This window comes from Anarhichas minor, unplaced genomic scaffold, assembly GCF_050575085.1.
Source record: "Anarhichas minor isolate MPS153535 unplaced genomic scaffold, ASM5057508v1 ptg000002l, whole genome shotgun sequence".
Classification (NCBI taxonomy): domain Eukaryota; kingdom Metazoa; phylum Chordata; class Actinopteri; order Perciformes; family Anarhichadidae; genus Anarhichas; species Anarhichas minor.
Genome location: NW_027466448.1, coordinates 6,994,363 through 7,008,558, shown reverse-complemented (window position 1 = coordinate 7,008,558; position 14,196 = coordinate 6,994,363). Strand labels below are relative to the sequence as shown.

General features: G+C 43.1%; 1 protein-coding gene across 1 annotated transcript in view; it reads right to left on the bottom strand.

The window, feature by feature from the left end:
- The window catches only part of ctif (CBP80/20-dependent translation initiation factor), a 41,582-nt gene extending 28,753 nt beyond the window's left edge, over nucleotides 1-12,829 (bottom strand). The window contains exons 1-7 of the mRNA XM_076087460.1: nucleotides 12,649-12,829; nucleotides 4,736-4,966; nucleotides 4,347-4,418; nucleotides 3,132-3,254; nucleotides 2,574-2,647; nucleotides 1,181-1,285; nucleotides 966-1,044 (exon numbers count right to left, since the gene is read on the bottom strand). Of these exons, the coding sequence (XP_075943575.1) occupies nucleotides 966-1,044; nucleotides 1,181-1,285; nucleotides 2,574-2,647; nucleotides 3,132-3,254; nucleotides 4,347-4,418; nucleotides 4,736-4,906 (624 nt within the window). The 5' untranslated portion in view covers nucleotides 4,907-4,966; nucleotides 12,649-12,829. The remainder of the gene's footprint in view (nucleotides 1-965; nucleotides 1,045-1,180; nucleotides 1,286-2,573; nucleotides 2,648-3,131; nucleotides 3,255-4,346; nucleotides 4,419-4,735; nucleotides 4,967-12,648) is intronic.
- Between the last annotated feature and the right edge of the window lie 1,367 nt (nucleotides 12,830-14,196).

The window sequence follows — 14,196 nt, the reverse complement described above, 5'->3', positions numbered from 1 at the left end:
GGCAATCTTGGCTCGGGAGCCATTCAATGAGGAAGCCATCTTGGTAGCGTAACTAGGCCCGTCTTGGCTGTAAAATAAATAAATATGAGAGGTAGTTTGGCTACAGCAGCCAAGAGGGGAAGGAAAGAGGAAGGCACCGGCTCAAACACTATGGAAGACATTTTGGCTCAGAGAGCAAGGAAGGAAGAGAAGAGGTCGACATCGGCGACCTCGAATGAATTCTGTCACCCGGGCTGAAACACACATCACCTTGAAGTTCAGCAAGGAAACAAACGGGGGGGATTTCTTCTTCTTGTTCAGAGTATATATGAGCAATTAAGTATTGTTTAAGATAGAAACATGCATCTATCCTTTAAATTGAGCTCAAATGCTGTTGAAGAAGTATCAAACGGACAGAGAAAGCCTCAGAAACAAACAGCCTACTTAACTTTTCTGCAGACATTATTGGCTTGAGGTGTAAATGTTGTACATACATTTAACCAACAGGGGTCAGTATAACACCCTGAAGCACTTCGTTAAAGCTCACTTCAGCATCTGACCAGCAGATGTCCCCAAATGTTCATTTATGATCAACCAGTCTCATTCATAACAGAAATAGAAATCTATACAGACTGATTTTACATGAATTGATTGTTATTCAACAGACAAAAACTGACACAAGATGAATTTTCCTCCTTTTTGCCAAAATGTTTCATATTCTGGTAATTTAGGACCTTACTACACCATTGCTCTGGTCAATACACTTATTATTTCTTCCTTCACGCCAACAGGGGTCGCTCTCTACCAGCTAATTGATGGTCAGCTTATTGTCTTGGTGAGAGACGTCTGCTGTTGACTTCATCAGTGCAGAAGAACTGCTTTACAAAACTACACAGGGTTGCTTTTACAAATAACCAGAGTGAGAAAACTATCTAGAGGCATTTTCTTAAAAAAAAAAAAAAAGAGAGAGAAAACCAGTGACTCACAGTATGCAGATGGGGTAGAAACTTCTCTATGTCGTTCATGTCTATACCGTCATCTTCCTCAAACTTGTTTTTGTTCATCCTGAAAGAGAGGAAGTAACCATCAGGGATGACAGGTGGATCCAAACGGGCTTCATTAGAGACAGAAGACAATCCTAACGGCATGACTGAGATAATATGGGATGAGTAGAGCAGCACCAGCAGAACAGAGCGCTTACCCTTCTCTGTCAATGTGTGGCAGGTGCTTTGGTAGTCCTCTCAGGTGTTTTCTGTGGAAATGGCTGAAGTCCAGCTTCTCTGGCTGGATGTCCCAACCAGCACCTCTACGACCAAGAGACAAAGAGATGTAAGGTTAGAAACAGACAGTATCCACGCATACGCTTAAGGAAAGAGTACAAGACATCTTCTACATTTTGAACACAGGAAAGAAAAGAAAATGATTCTTGGTTGTGATCAGATTTGATTGACAGCGGCTCAGCTACATAAGCAAACCGCTCCACAACTGTGGGATCACATTTAGTTTAAAATATTAGTAACTCCTCATCGGTGCGCAGCAGTACGTGACTGGTTAGGATTGTTGTTCGTAAGAGGAGCACTCACAAAAACACAAACAGGAATATTGAATACCCATTAATCAAAACTGTTTTGGCAGAAAGGTCGGTGTTGATGCATGGTAACTCGTACAAACCTCGGTACCAGAGACTGGGAGCTGGTGAGGCAGCTCCACTTAATAAAAGGCTCTGTGAATCACCGACTACGTGGTGCTACAGTAGACTTATGTCACCACTAGGTGAGGCTGGCTGACAAGAGAAGAACATGAAGACAAACAGTGCACAATAGTTTTGACAAAGAGAACTGAAGAAATATGCATCTGTGCTACTGTATATTATGGTATTTTGACAATAGGCAGTGTTATAATATGAATTCGTTGTTGCTAAAAACAATTACATCCACTTTCACTTGCACGGCCGTTGCTTTCACACGGTGAGAACTTTTAACTAGATTTTGGCAGAAATGACTCATAACTAAAGTCATCAATGTCAGTTTTTAATTCAATATTCATACAATGCAACGACCTCATCTCGGCCCTGCGTGGAGGGAGAGAGCTGCTTACATCATCCACTGCCCTCTCGGCACCCGTGTGCTCAGATCTTAGGTAGCTGTTACCATGGCAACCAGTTCTCCCCTCCAGTGAATTTGATTACCGTCTCGTTCGTTTTCTCTTTCTCCTGCAAGTTACAGGTCTGGCTCTTGTTTGACAAATCATTAGAAAAAGCTGAGAAGGATTTTCACACAGACCTCACTTGAATAAGTCAAAAGAAGTAAGAAATAGGATATTGAAATATATATATTATTTTAGTCACACGATTTATCTCAGCAGTGATCTGGGGCCTTGAAGAACAGAAGCTGGGACATACTGTCTTGGGATAACCAGGAGAGAAAACTTCCAAGACCTCAAATGAATAAACAGAGTTGTGGATAAGCCGAGCAAAGTCAGGTTGAGAGAGTCAAAAGAATCCGCGAGAAGACCGTGTGTCTGAATCAGTCATGTGACCCTCAAGAAACTGTGGCTGGAGCCCAGACCCAGTGGGCTGTACAACATACACCTACCCGCGTGAGTCCATTGTGTTGGCAGCCCATATGTCTGTCCCCAGGATGTCCAGGGAGCCGTCTCTGTTCCCGTTCTACAGGACACACAAGGAAAATATGTTCAGTATGACTACTTAACACCTCTTACCAAACTATCACTTACAAATATAAACGGGTGCAATAAAAATAAGTACGAATTAAAGAGGCTCTAAATTCAATGCACATAGTATTTTTTTGTCTTTTAATACTGCTCTTTAAGAGAGTTAGTTTTAGTAGTAGTGTGGGTCATGCTCCAAAAACCGTTGGATCCTACACCCAAATGTGCCTCAATAGCGTTAACCATTAGACCCTCTTTGCCTGGTAAATGCTCTCGTATTACAAAAGCCACACATCCAGTTTGTAACTAAAATTTGAGGTTAAACTGTTTCCACAGGCTTGAGCAGTTCTCCTTGAGACTAGTAAACTGATCTTCATGTGCCCCCTAAACAGTAAAATACGTTGCAGATGTGATTTGTGATCTTTTTAGGGACACTGAGGGAATGTGGTGGCAGTAGAAGACAAACACAGGTGCATCTGTACCATGGCAGGGCCTGTGAACTGGTTGTTTCTGCCTCTGCTGCCGGAGCGTGAGCCGGACCCGGGTCTGGACCCTGAACTGGGCCGGGACCCGGTGCTGCCGTTGCTGCTGTGCTCCCATTCGTCCTGTGGAGTTGAGAGAGGGAATAAAAAGAAAAAGACTGTGTACTCCGTTTCATTCAAAAACCTGTTTTAAATTCTGTCATAGTGCCATTTCTACAGCTTTTAAACTTTTTCTTTAAAAGCACATTAGGAGAGTAACAACAACCTGTGTTGTGTTCTTTTGCACAGAGAATAGTGCAGCACTGTGATTGCTGAGCTGTCGCCACATGTTTGTCTCTGTTTTTTGGCTCACTGCTCTTTGAACCTCTCACCCACACCGCTTCACTTCCTAGTGAATCATACCAATGAATCTCTGGGGAGCAATAATATTCTAAATCACTGTACAGCACACACACACCGGCCGATAATTCATTTAGGGTTATTTCATTACCGGCTCTAGCCTCACACAGCATCCCATGTTAGTCATTAAGAGCATACTTTGTCTTCAGCAACCACAAGCGAGCCGACGAGCGGTGGCGATCGCTTTCGGCTGGTGTTACAGTCTCTTCTAATCACACACTCGAGCAGTTGACAGAGAGGGAAAGGCTACACCGACATACAGAAGTGAGAGAGCAGAGCAAACCTACGCGCTAATCAAAGCGATGCTTCAGCGACCAGAGGGTCTAGATGAGCACAGAAGAGGACAACAACAACAACAACATGGAAGTAGAATCAGGGCTGTAGTGGAAGCTCAACACACGTAAACACCGTTTACTCACCGAAAATACTCTGAAGTAGTGTTTATGAATATTTTGCAGCCGTTTATGGGGTAAAACTAGGACTACTCTCATAGCTTCTTCAGACTAGCAGTGGTGTTAACTCATGTTTAATGTTATATGGTTATAATTTAAAAAAAAGGCAGGACTCGTAGCTAGCAACATCCCTGGACTAGCAACATGGGTTTCTTGTGTAAGAAGAATAAATCTCAGTCTTCAGAAGATGAACAAGACATTTTCTGAAATGTGCTGCATCAAATATTATCTGTCAAACTAATTGAATCCCCAATAGTCACGTTTGTTATTCCTCCGGTATTGTCCAAACACACCGATCTATGATCAAGACCTTATAGACCGTATTTGATTCAAGATTAGTTTTTTGAGGAGGAAACACACTTACTGGCTTGGTTGAGCCTCTCCCCCGTGAAGACGTCCAGCTGCCATCTTTCTTGTTGTTGCAGTCATCTGTCCACTGTTGGGAAGAAATAGGTGGAGAGGGTGCCATCATTTGTGAAAAGGGGGGTTTGTTTACATGTAAACAAACACCATAAACAGTCAGAACTGTTAGTGTCTCTGGTATTTTTCCTCCAGCTGCAGTATTTTGTGGACGTACCTCCACCTTTGTCTATGTTTAAATACACATTACAACGATAGGGCAGCTGTTTTGATGCAGGTTGTACCCCGCCTATCTGTTCTGGAAGATACAAACCACTAAAAAGAATCACTGCTGCCTACAGATACGGGACTTATGGGAGCATATGTCATCCATTAATGTAATAACGCTCTGACCTGCGGCACCTTGCCCCCGTTGTCCAAGTCGCCATCGGCCTTGTCTCCCAGGAGCCCCTGCACCTGGTACTCCAGCACATAGCTGTCAATGAAGCGCTCCAGCTCTTCTATCTCCTGTGAGCGCGTGCTCCCGGCCTCGGACGATGCAGACGCCACCGAAGAGTTCTCCATGACAAACCAGAGCTGAGACAGGTGGGAGGGGAGGAGGGGGGAGGGAAGGAGGAAAGTGACCTGTGAAGGGAGGAAGAGAAGGATACAGGGGGATGTTAGAGCACTCAAGGCTGGCCTGTGTTTACAATAAGACCTCCAACACCAACAGTATCAGTACAGTTGAAACAATTACTAGATTAATCAATTTCTTGATTGAAAACCATTTTGATAATCGATGGTTTTAATCATTTATAGAGCAAAAATACCAAACATTCTCCATTTCCAGCTTCTGAAATGTGATGTTATACTTTCGTTTCTCATATTACAGTAAATTACTATGACAATTTTCTGTCATTGCATAACCAAAATGAGAACAATCGTTAGTTGCAGCTTTAAGTACCAACAATAACAATGCTGCGTTTCTCTCACCTTGGTTCCCCTCAACTTCCCAACACTCAAAGAACAAACATGACCTCACTGCTGACAACAAACATCCATATGCATGCACTGCTAAGAGTGTCCTACAGCAGACTCGGGTTGTGTTTTCACACCACATCCATCTATTGAAAAACCTCAGATTAGTCTCTGCTAATTTCTCTGTCCAAGCTCCCTCTGGTGTCACCATTCACACACCTCCCCATGTCCATTTCACCCTCTTTGTTTTTCCACCTTGTCCCTGCCTGTCTCTCTCTCTCCCGTCTGTGTTTTGTGTGTGATCACCTGATCTGTGGCCAGCAGGGAAGCAGCTTCCTGCCTGGCTGTCTGTTGCTACTAAGCTCCTTTACATCATGGCTTGATCACAGCCATGCAAAGAGGATTTATTGTCCTTGAGCACGCAGAATGGTATCTGCTGAGCCCTGGGGACTCGCTGGGGAGCCCTGTGCAACAAGTCAGCGCCACAAAGTTTAAACTCTTTGCTTTGGTTTGGTGCTACAGGGCTTTCTAATACCAGGGTGGGGAGAAGTGCTATATCCTAAAGACTCCCTTCAGTTTACTCTTCTGCTTCATCACGTCTGATCTCAGCAACTCCTGAACTACGTAGTATCTCATCAACAACACAACAAAGTAAATAGATCACAACAACTATTTCAACAGAACAAAAACACAACTTGATATTGTTTTTTTAGTACCATAAATGCTATGAATCATGTTTACAACTACTAAGTTAGTATTACCAAGAGGAAAAGTGCTCCATTGGAGGATCAGGCCTCAGGGTCAACTAAAGGATAGCACTCCTGTGGAGCAGGAGACCGGAACCTGAACGAGTCTCTGGCTCAAGGACGGCCGGTAAGGGAAGTGCTTTCTTGTACATTTAGGACCATTGCTGTAATCTCTGCATACTATGTACCAGGGTCAACATGTCGTAATCTGATTTACTGTAGCATAATCCATACATGTCAATAGCATAATCCATCCATACATATTGCTAGGGCTTTGATTGGCCTTTGGTTGCGGGCAGCGGGCTACAGAAGCATCGGCGCTCAGATTCGGACCAGCTGCCTTGAAGACAATATTTGTTAAACAACCAGCACATGTGACGTATAAAACCTCACGGGTTACTGTACTGTATATGCACATAGTGTACATGTATGGGCTCACATATACACATGTGTGCACACTTATATGTGCACTAATTTCATCTTCGTGTGAAAGTTTAGTTTCCTTTTTGTTCACTACTTATTCCGAGTATAAACTGCGAGATACACAAATCTAAATTGTGTTTCAATGTTCATGATGATTTGAGAGCATATGAAAACTTCAAATTGAACTACTGGCCCAGTTCTTGTGGCCTCTTCCTGCGAGATCATGTGCCGTCCTAAAAACCAGACCATTTATGTCGCAAAACACCAACATCTGTCCCGGCTCCGCCCAGAAACAGACCGCTCTCACCACATTCTAGTTCGTCGAGCCCGATCATCAGACTGAATTGCCCGTTCATTTGAACGGTACGGTAATATCTGAGGCTGCAGTTAGTGGCTGAGTTATATTGGGTAATTACTACACAGTTTAAATGAATGGAGAAGCATTCAATAATAGCAGACTGGATGTTGCAACGATGGGTTTGATGCATATTGGTGGCGGTTGCAGCTCAGTCAGGTGTCCTGCTCTTGTCCTTGACATGTAGTGTAGAATTACTGCCTGAGGGGAAGCTGCTGCCAACAGCTGTATTGACCCGTCCATTAACGCAACACTCCTCTAGTTCTGTCTTTTTTGTCTGGGCACTTAGGATTTTTTTTTTCATTTTAGCTTCTGTGTGACACTTTTATATTAGTTCATGTGCTTACTGTGCAGGAGCACCAACAAATCACAAGGCCTGTATGCATTATAGTCACCCCGAATAACATCATCATCATCACCACCAATATCCAGAGTAAACACTGGTTCTTTGTCATAGACCTGACTCAAAGTCCTTTCTGTCCTGCTGTGTTTCATAACACACCACTCCAAATCTGCTTTAGGTGGTGGTTACATTTGCTTTACTTTCTTCCACATTAACAACAAAACATCAATGATCTTCAGAAGTTTGCCTTCCTAACTATAATGACATTGTAAAGTAAATATGTTCATGTGAGAGTCCACAACGTGAAACAGCAAACCTCGTCCCTGTAGGGTGCCAGAGAGAGGAGAGGAGTCATTGGGACTAAAGCAAGGAACAGCTAGGGATGAGACGATATAGGAAACATTCACAACAAGTTGATCGCGGTGAATTTCCATTATCCCAATTCCCTGTTTTGCTCAACCATCAGTCAAATAGCCCAAAATATGTTGTGTAATATAATAGAAGACAAGGAACACCATCAAATATTCTCAACTGAGGAGCTGGACTCTATTATCAAATAGTTCCCGGTAGATTTTCCATGGACCGACTATTTATTGAATTGTTGCAGCTCCAGAATGAGGGAGAACTTAAGCCTTAAACCAAAAGTGCAGACCAAGACAGCGAGTCGGTCAGGCAGACGAAGGTTTAGCTGATGAAGCAGTTAGTTGCAGTCGGCGTCACACAGAGAACCCTTTCTCGTGGGTTAACCTGACGGTGGCTTGTAGCATTGGCCTGTCTGTAGCAACATGGGCCATGATGGTGTGAGACCCCGCCTCCTCTCTTTCTATCTTTGCCTGTCTGGCCTACTCTCCTTCCCCTTCGAACTACATCCTTCCCATCCATCCCACAAACCCCGACTCCTCCCCTCTTTCCTGTCTCCACCCTTTCGCTCTCCCTCCCTCAATTCTACCAGCTGTTCCAACAAAACACAGCCTGCCACACTTTTAGCTTCACCATTGTGCTTGTAGCTGAAGAAATGGTGCATCAGCATGCAACACAAGTTTACTTCTACTCTTTCTAAAATATCTAATTTGATCTTCTCCATACTTGGAAATGGAACACAGTATGATTCAACATGACTATACAGAGAAGGTTATCAGCAGAGAAAGATCAAGACTGTAAAATGTGAAGCAGCATGTACGACAGTAAAAGGAAGACTGTGCCTGAAGCCCAGCACCGTCCGGGTTGACACTGAACTGGCCGGACAGACAGCATTACACTGGACAGCACACCGTTTCTTTGTTTGACAGGCGGAGACAAATCCGTACTTCAGGACAGAGAATAGATTGATTACTTGCAAAAAGAAACAACTGTCATCATGACATATCGTGCAAAATCCCTCCCTGCTCAGCTGATCCACACATTTGACACACAGTCCGATGCGTGCACACAAACTGGGGCGACAAAAGCTTTCAAATGATGCAATTATCTTTATCTTTGTTTCAGAGAAACTAGACTCAGTGCGGGACACACGGTAGGTAGTTCAGGTGGTGAGTTCACACATTCCCAGGCCCGCTGAAGGAGGAGTGTTACATTTCATCAACTGTTGGAGCGATGTATAGCAATGTCCAGTGTTTTTTCTTGGACTAACTCATTATTTACTTTTTCGTTTGTGAGGAATAGGCTTCATTCTTTCTCTTTCAGTGTTGCTTCACTGAAACAAGCTCAACTCTAATGGGGACACATAGGGGCTATTTGTCATGAACATTCGTCTGATTGAACTACGACTTTGGAATAATATTCTCAAGTTTCATACTTGTATAAAGAAGTCAGCTCTGCATGAAACTGCAACATAAAGCCAAACAACAACGAGGCGATGTTAAACCATTATGCCCTGGGCTCCAAAAGCACTACAGTAGACTAGACACCCAAGCGCGGCACAGTAAAACAATAAAACATGTACCATAATAAAAGTAAAACAAGCTCTGAGCCACCAGTGATTTGCAGCCTTTGATATGGTTACACAACAAGCAAACGCTAAGAACCATAATCCCCACAACCCAAACAGAGCAGATCATGAGACAAAGTCTCCCCAGTGGGAGTCCAAGTCAACGTTCTCACCACATGCAGCGCGAGAGCTGCTAATTCTCCTGATCTGGTCTACTACCGACTGGCTGGCTTATCAAACTAACACTTGGGTTTAAATATAATTTAGAGTAGTCTATTTAGAGAGGTTAAATGTAATATGAGCTATTTGTATAATGTATACTATGTAGGCATATTGATGCATGAAAGTCAGCTGTGAGAAAAGAAAATGAATCTTTCTAAAGTTGTCTTTAAATGTCCGACTGCAGATGCACAACTTAGCCATTCTTGCACCGCCTTAAGAGTACGCTACCCCGCATTTCACTGGACATATTATATGAGCATCATGTGACAAATAAAACATTTGAATCTTGAATCTTGTTCTGTATGGTGTCCTTTAGTATTTTGTAAACTATCATTGGAGAGAGTAGTGCCGGTATAAGATTTGGGTGGCCTCTCTTCTTCTGGAGAATGAACAAAATATTTGTAATTTTCAGCAAGATGTCCCCATAAGACATGCAGCAACAGGTGCAAGGTTGATCACAACACTACAATTGAAGGAATATGTTTAGAGACAAATTGCAACCCAACTTCAAAAATAGTCTGTAGTAGTTCTGGCCTCCCATTCACTGTAGCAAGCTGCTGTGAGTAAATGTGTTTACTCATACAGTTTGAGCTGAATGACCTGAATCTAGAGGAACAGACCAGAAGGGGGTGGGGGGGGGGGGGGGCAAGTCACTTAAAACAATAGCCCCATTGTCCCCCTTTAGTGACCCAATGGGCATGTGCAGTACTGTGGACACCCAAGTCCAACAATGACTTGAGCCCAACAATGCTATTCTGTCCGGATCCACATACACAACCATGGCAAACAAGTGAGGGTGTGCAATTCAGCTCACGGGCTTCACAACATGTATGTGCAGGTAACAAAAGCACAAAAGAGGGGTAACAAAAGGTTCGTCGTCAACAGAGCTGCAGCAGCCATTATTGGTTGGGGGTTGAACACGTGTGATGATGACAAAACAAGTAACTCCGAGAACAAAAATGTCGGCCATAGAAAGACTGTGACAATAGGTCTGGAGCAATTGCGAGAGAGCGACTCTGCATTCCTGCGCTAAGCTAAAGGCCTTCTGCTATTTCTGTATGTATTCCTCAACCATTACCTGCATGGTGTCGTCCTCCTCCCTGTCTGTTTTCCCCCCACTCACTCATCCATACATTTCAGGCAGCGTAATGAGCAGCAGTTCCCACTGGGGCTAGATTTGTGCTACGCAGGCTGAGTCAGGGTGTTCCAGTTTACTGCAGGCATTCCACACCCTCTCCACAGCACGCAGCTTTGCGCGCTCCTCCTCCACATTCTTCAAAACACTGCACACGCACACACCTGGATGTGAATCACAACACTACCCCCGCGTCTTAGCTGTAGCTTTAACGTTTCCAGACACCGTTCGGCCTCTCCGAGGGCAGAGTTCACCGTCTCAATCACTCACCACGTCAATGCAGCGGTCATATGTGCTGGGACGGCACATCACTGGGGTGATGACACGGCACTGACTCTGCTTAGATGGTCGAAATGAAGCTGTATCTCAGGCCAAGTTTAAACATCAGCAACACTCGTACGTTTCTATTCATCAGAGTCTTATTTCAGAGCCTAAAACCACAGATTAGATCAGATTAATGGGAGAGGAACCTTTGTGAAAATGATACAAGAAAACAACATGATTAAGTCCTATATATTGTGCAGCAGTGAGAGCATACAAGTCATTACAAAGTTACATATTATCTAGGTTTCTAGATCAAGTAGTTGATGGCTATTTAGCGGTGTCACCGGATGTCTACATGTTTAGTGGTTTCTTATATACACTTCTAAGTACATATCCTAAAATGTCCTGCAAGCGTAGGCACACATTCAAGCACTGGCACTTTTTCCCCAAAGATTCTTCATATTGGGGATAACTTCGGCCAAGTAGCTTATGTCTAAGCCGATGATAGGTCGATTACATTCCATCTACCAATATTCAATTCATTAAAAAATATATTTGTAATTATCTACACATGGTTTTCCTGTACAATGTTTACAAAAGTTGACACAAATGACTTGATCAGTCTGGGTAGACTTAATGGCAGACACTAAGCTAAGTTAAACATCTCTTCACAATGAATGCAGACACTGGCAGACCCAGATTTACAAGTAGGCATACTTCATTAGCATATGCCTCTACAGCAGCGGGAATATTGGGTTAATTCACGAAGCCATTCTCCACTGAAAAAGCTGTCTTTTTAAGATAATTCATTCACATTTGGTCTTGTTTGTTTTTTTGCATAAAAATGTGACAGATCTCGTCACTTTCAGCTCAGGAGGGTCTCTGTTGTGTGACTCGTGGTAGCACGCAAACATTCCTTTAAAAAGTCTCTCTGATCCAATCAGCATCTGAACAGCAGGAATCTCCGGAATGTTCTGAGCAAACTGACTGTAATTTTAAAAAAACAGCAGGCGGGACTCCTACAGACAACTCCTATAATGACAAGATGACTCTAGCATTCATTCAAGTTATGCAATTATGCAAAACAAATACAACTGATTGTATTTGCTTCAACTTTCATAAGATACGTCACATCCTACAGTATATATATATATATATATATATATATATATATATATATATATATATGTATAGTCATAGTGTAGCAGTGATTCGGTCTATCCTGCCCAGACTAGCAGCAGCTGTGGTCCTCTCTTTGTTGTTGGACAGGCTGCTGAGCTGCAGCATGCTCAGCAGCTTTCCATGGCAAACTGATATCTATTGAAAGGATCCGGTCATTCCTGTCCTGCACGTATACCGTTACTGAAACCAAACTGATCATACCGAACCCATCATTACCGTAGCTACTGTTTTTATTTGTTTCTTCTATTTTTGCACTCCTAACCACGCCCATGCTGTCTGTGGGATACTAGCACAGTGTGCATCCTTTAGCCTAGTGCTGCATCTTCCACAGGACGTTTTTTTTTTTACAGGCAACGTTATCCAACTCACTGCACCGCATTGTCCCTGTCAGAGTAACACAAAGACACACATCTGGAGGCGCCTCCACACCCTGTGCGCGTGTCTGCCCGCGTACCACCGGCAACAATGGTGACGCAAGCTTTGCGGCTAACCAGCCCCGGGGGCTAACGTTAGCTTAGTTATTAAGTAGCTACAACAGTAAACAACAAGGCCACACGTTGCGATATTTTAACCATCTGTCAACTGTGCTGCATCAACAGGTCTGCCAGCTGAGGCCAGACCATAACCAGGCTGCTCACTCGCAGCAAATCCAGCGCATCTTTTAAAACTGTTTATCTGACCACCACGGTTGTTTGCACTCCAACCCGAAAAAGGCACCTTCAACCCCGGCTTAAAATGAGATAAATCCTCACCTCCGAAGAGAGCTTCTGACTCCTGGCGAACCCGGGATCAGCTCCTGAGATTAAATCCGCCGTGTCATGGGTGTGTTTTCATCAAAAAGAAAAAGTGGGGGAGAGGATTAGCTATCTAGCGGTAGCTATAACTCCAACGTCCTCAGGAAAAAGGGAATGCAGGAATGTGACGTTCGGTCCGGTTCGCTGGCAACTGTGACACGTGCACGCAGGAGCGAGGCATTGTGGGAAAAGGAGTTCAGTTTTAATGCAAGCGTTGCTTGAGAAGATACCGGATTAATAACTGGTTGGACTTGTCACACTACCCCCTCCCTACCTGCTGCAGACTGTGTTAATACAGTTCCAGATGATCAACCAAAATAGAATAAAATGAAATATGAGCGCAGCACACTTTATCCACTTTTTATTTTTTATTTAGAAAAAACTACAAACCTCACATGAATCTTTGTGATCTGAATCCATTATGGTAGTCCCAGTGGTGCAAAGTAACAAAGTACATTTAAATTCTGAGGTACATTACTTTATTTTTCATTTCCTGCTACTTTATACTTTATATTAGATCACAAAAATACATGACCCTCTTTTTCATGTATTTCTATAAATTGTGAGGTTAGCGATTAACTGTATTTGTTAATCGCTGTATTTGTGACTCAAACATTAACTTTAATTAGAAATACATTTCAAGAGTATCCAATAGAATGTAATAGGCTTGAATCCAGTACCGCAATGTGTGTGAAAAGTTTCCTCTCTTCTCACTCTAAAGTGTAGATCCATTTTGTCAGAGGGCTATTTGTTGTTAATAGTTTGTGGAGCAAGCTGGCTAATACAATACAGTATGTAGATGACAGATGTGAGGTGTGAATACAGATTTAATGTAAATGTTTGCGCTTTACACGTGCAGCTGATTTAAATTAAGTCAATGTGAAAATCATTTTAGGATTGCATCATTCACAATTCTAAAATCCTCTCACATAATAGCACATGTTCAAGTCTTATCAAGGACTCTCAACAAATTAAAGAAATTACAAATGACTGCAGATCACAGTTGCTGAAGAATCATTTCAAGGTAATCATGACCCCTTGTGGATGTTGATAGAAGTGCAGTTGGAGGAATAGACTGCTCCACTGTTTTGGTTTCGAGTGTTTGTGTGTGCTTCTCTATATGTGTACATATTGTGCATATATTATAATAACACAGGGATTTATCAGGGTCTTTAGTCAATATGGTAGACAGCTGGAAGACGGAGCTCAGGCAGATTGACTGAAAGATACACCTGCATAGAGACACGACACACATAAAAAGGCACACAATCCAGACAGATGAACTAAAAAGAGGCAGATACGTCTGAAAGTAGAAAGGTAGACAGTTCCCTCCTGCTCCAGATGGCTGCAGAATATGTTCGCCGCCACAGTCAGAGGCTGATTAACTATCATAGCGTGATGGAGACTCCAGCAGGTTGCTACACCCCCCACCCCGTTCTTCTTCTTCTTCTTCTTAGTCTCCCTTTCCTCCTCACTCCCTCGCCCAGTTCTATATCTATCCTTAGT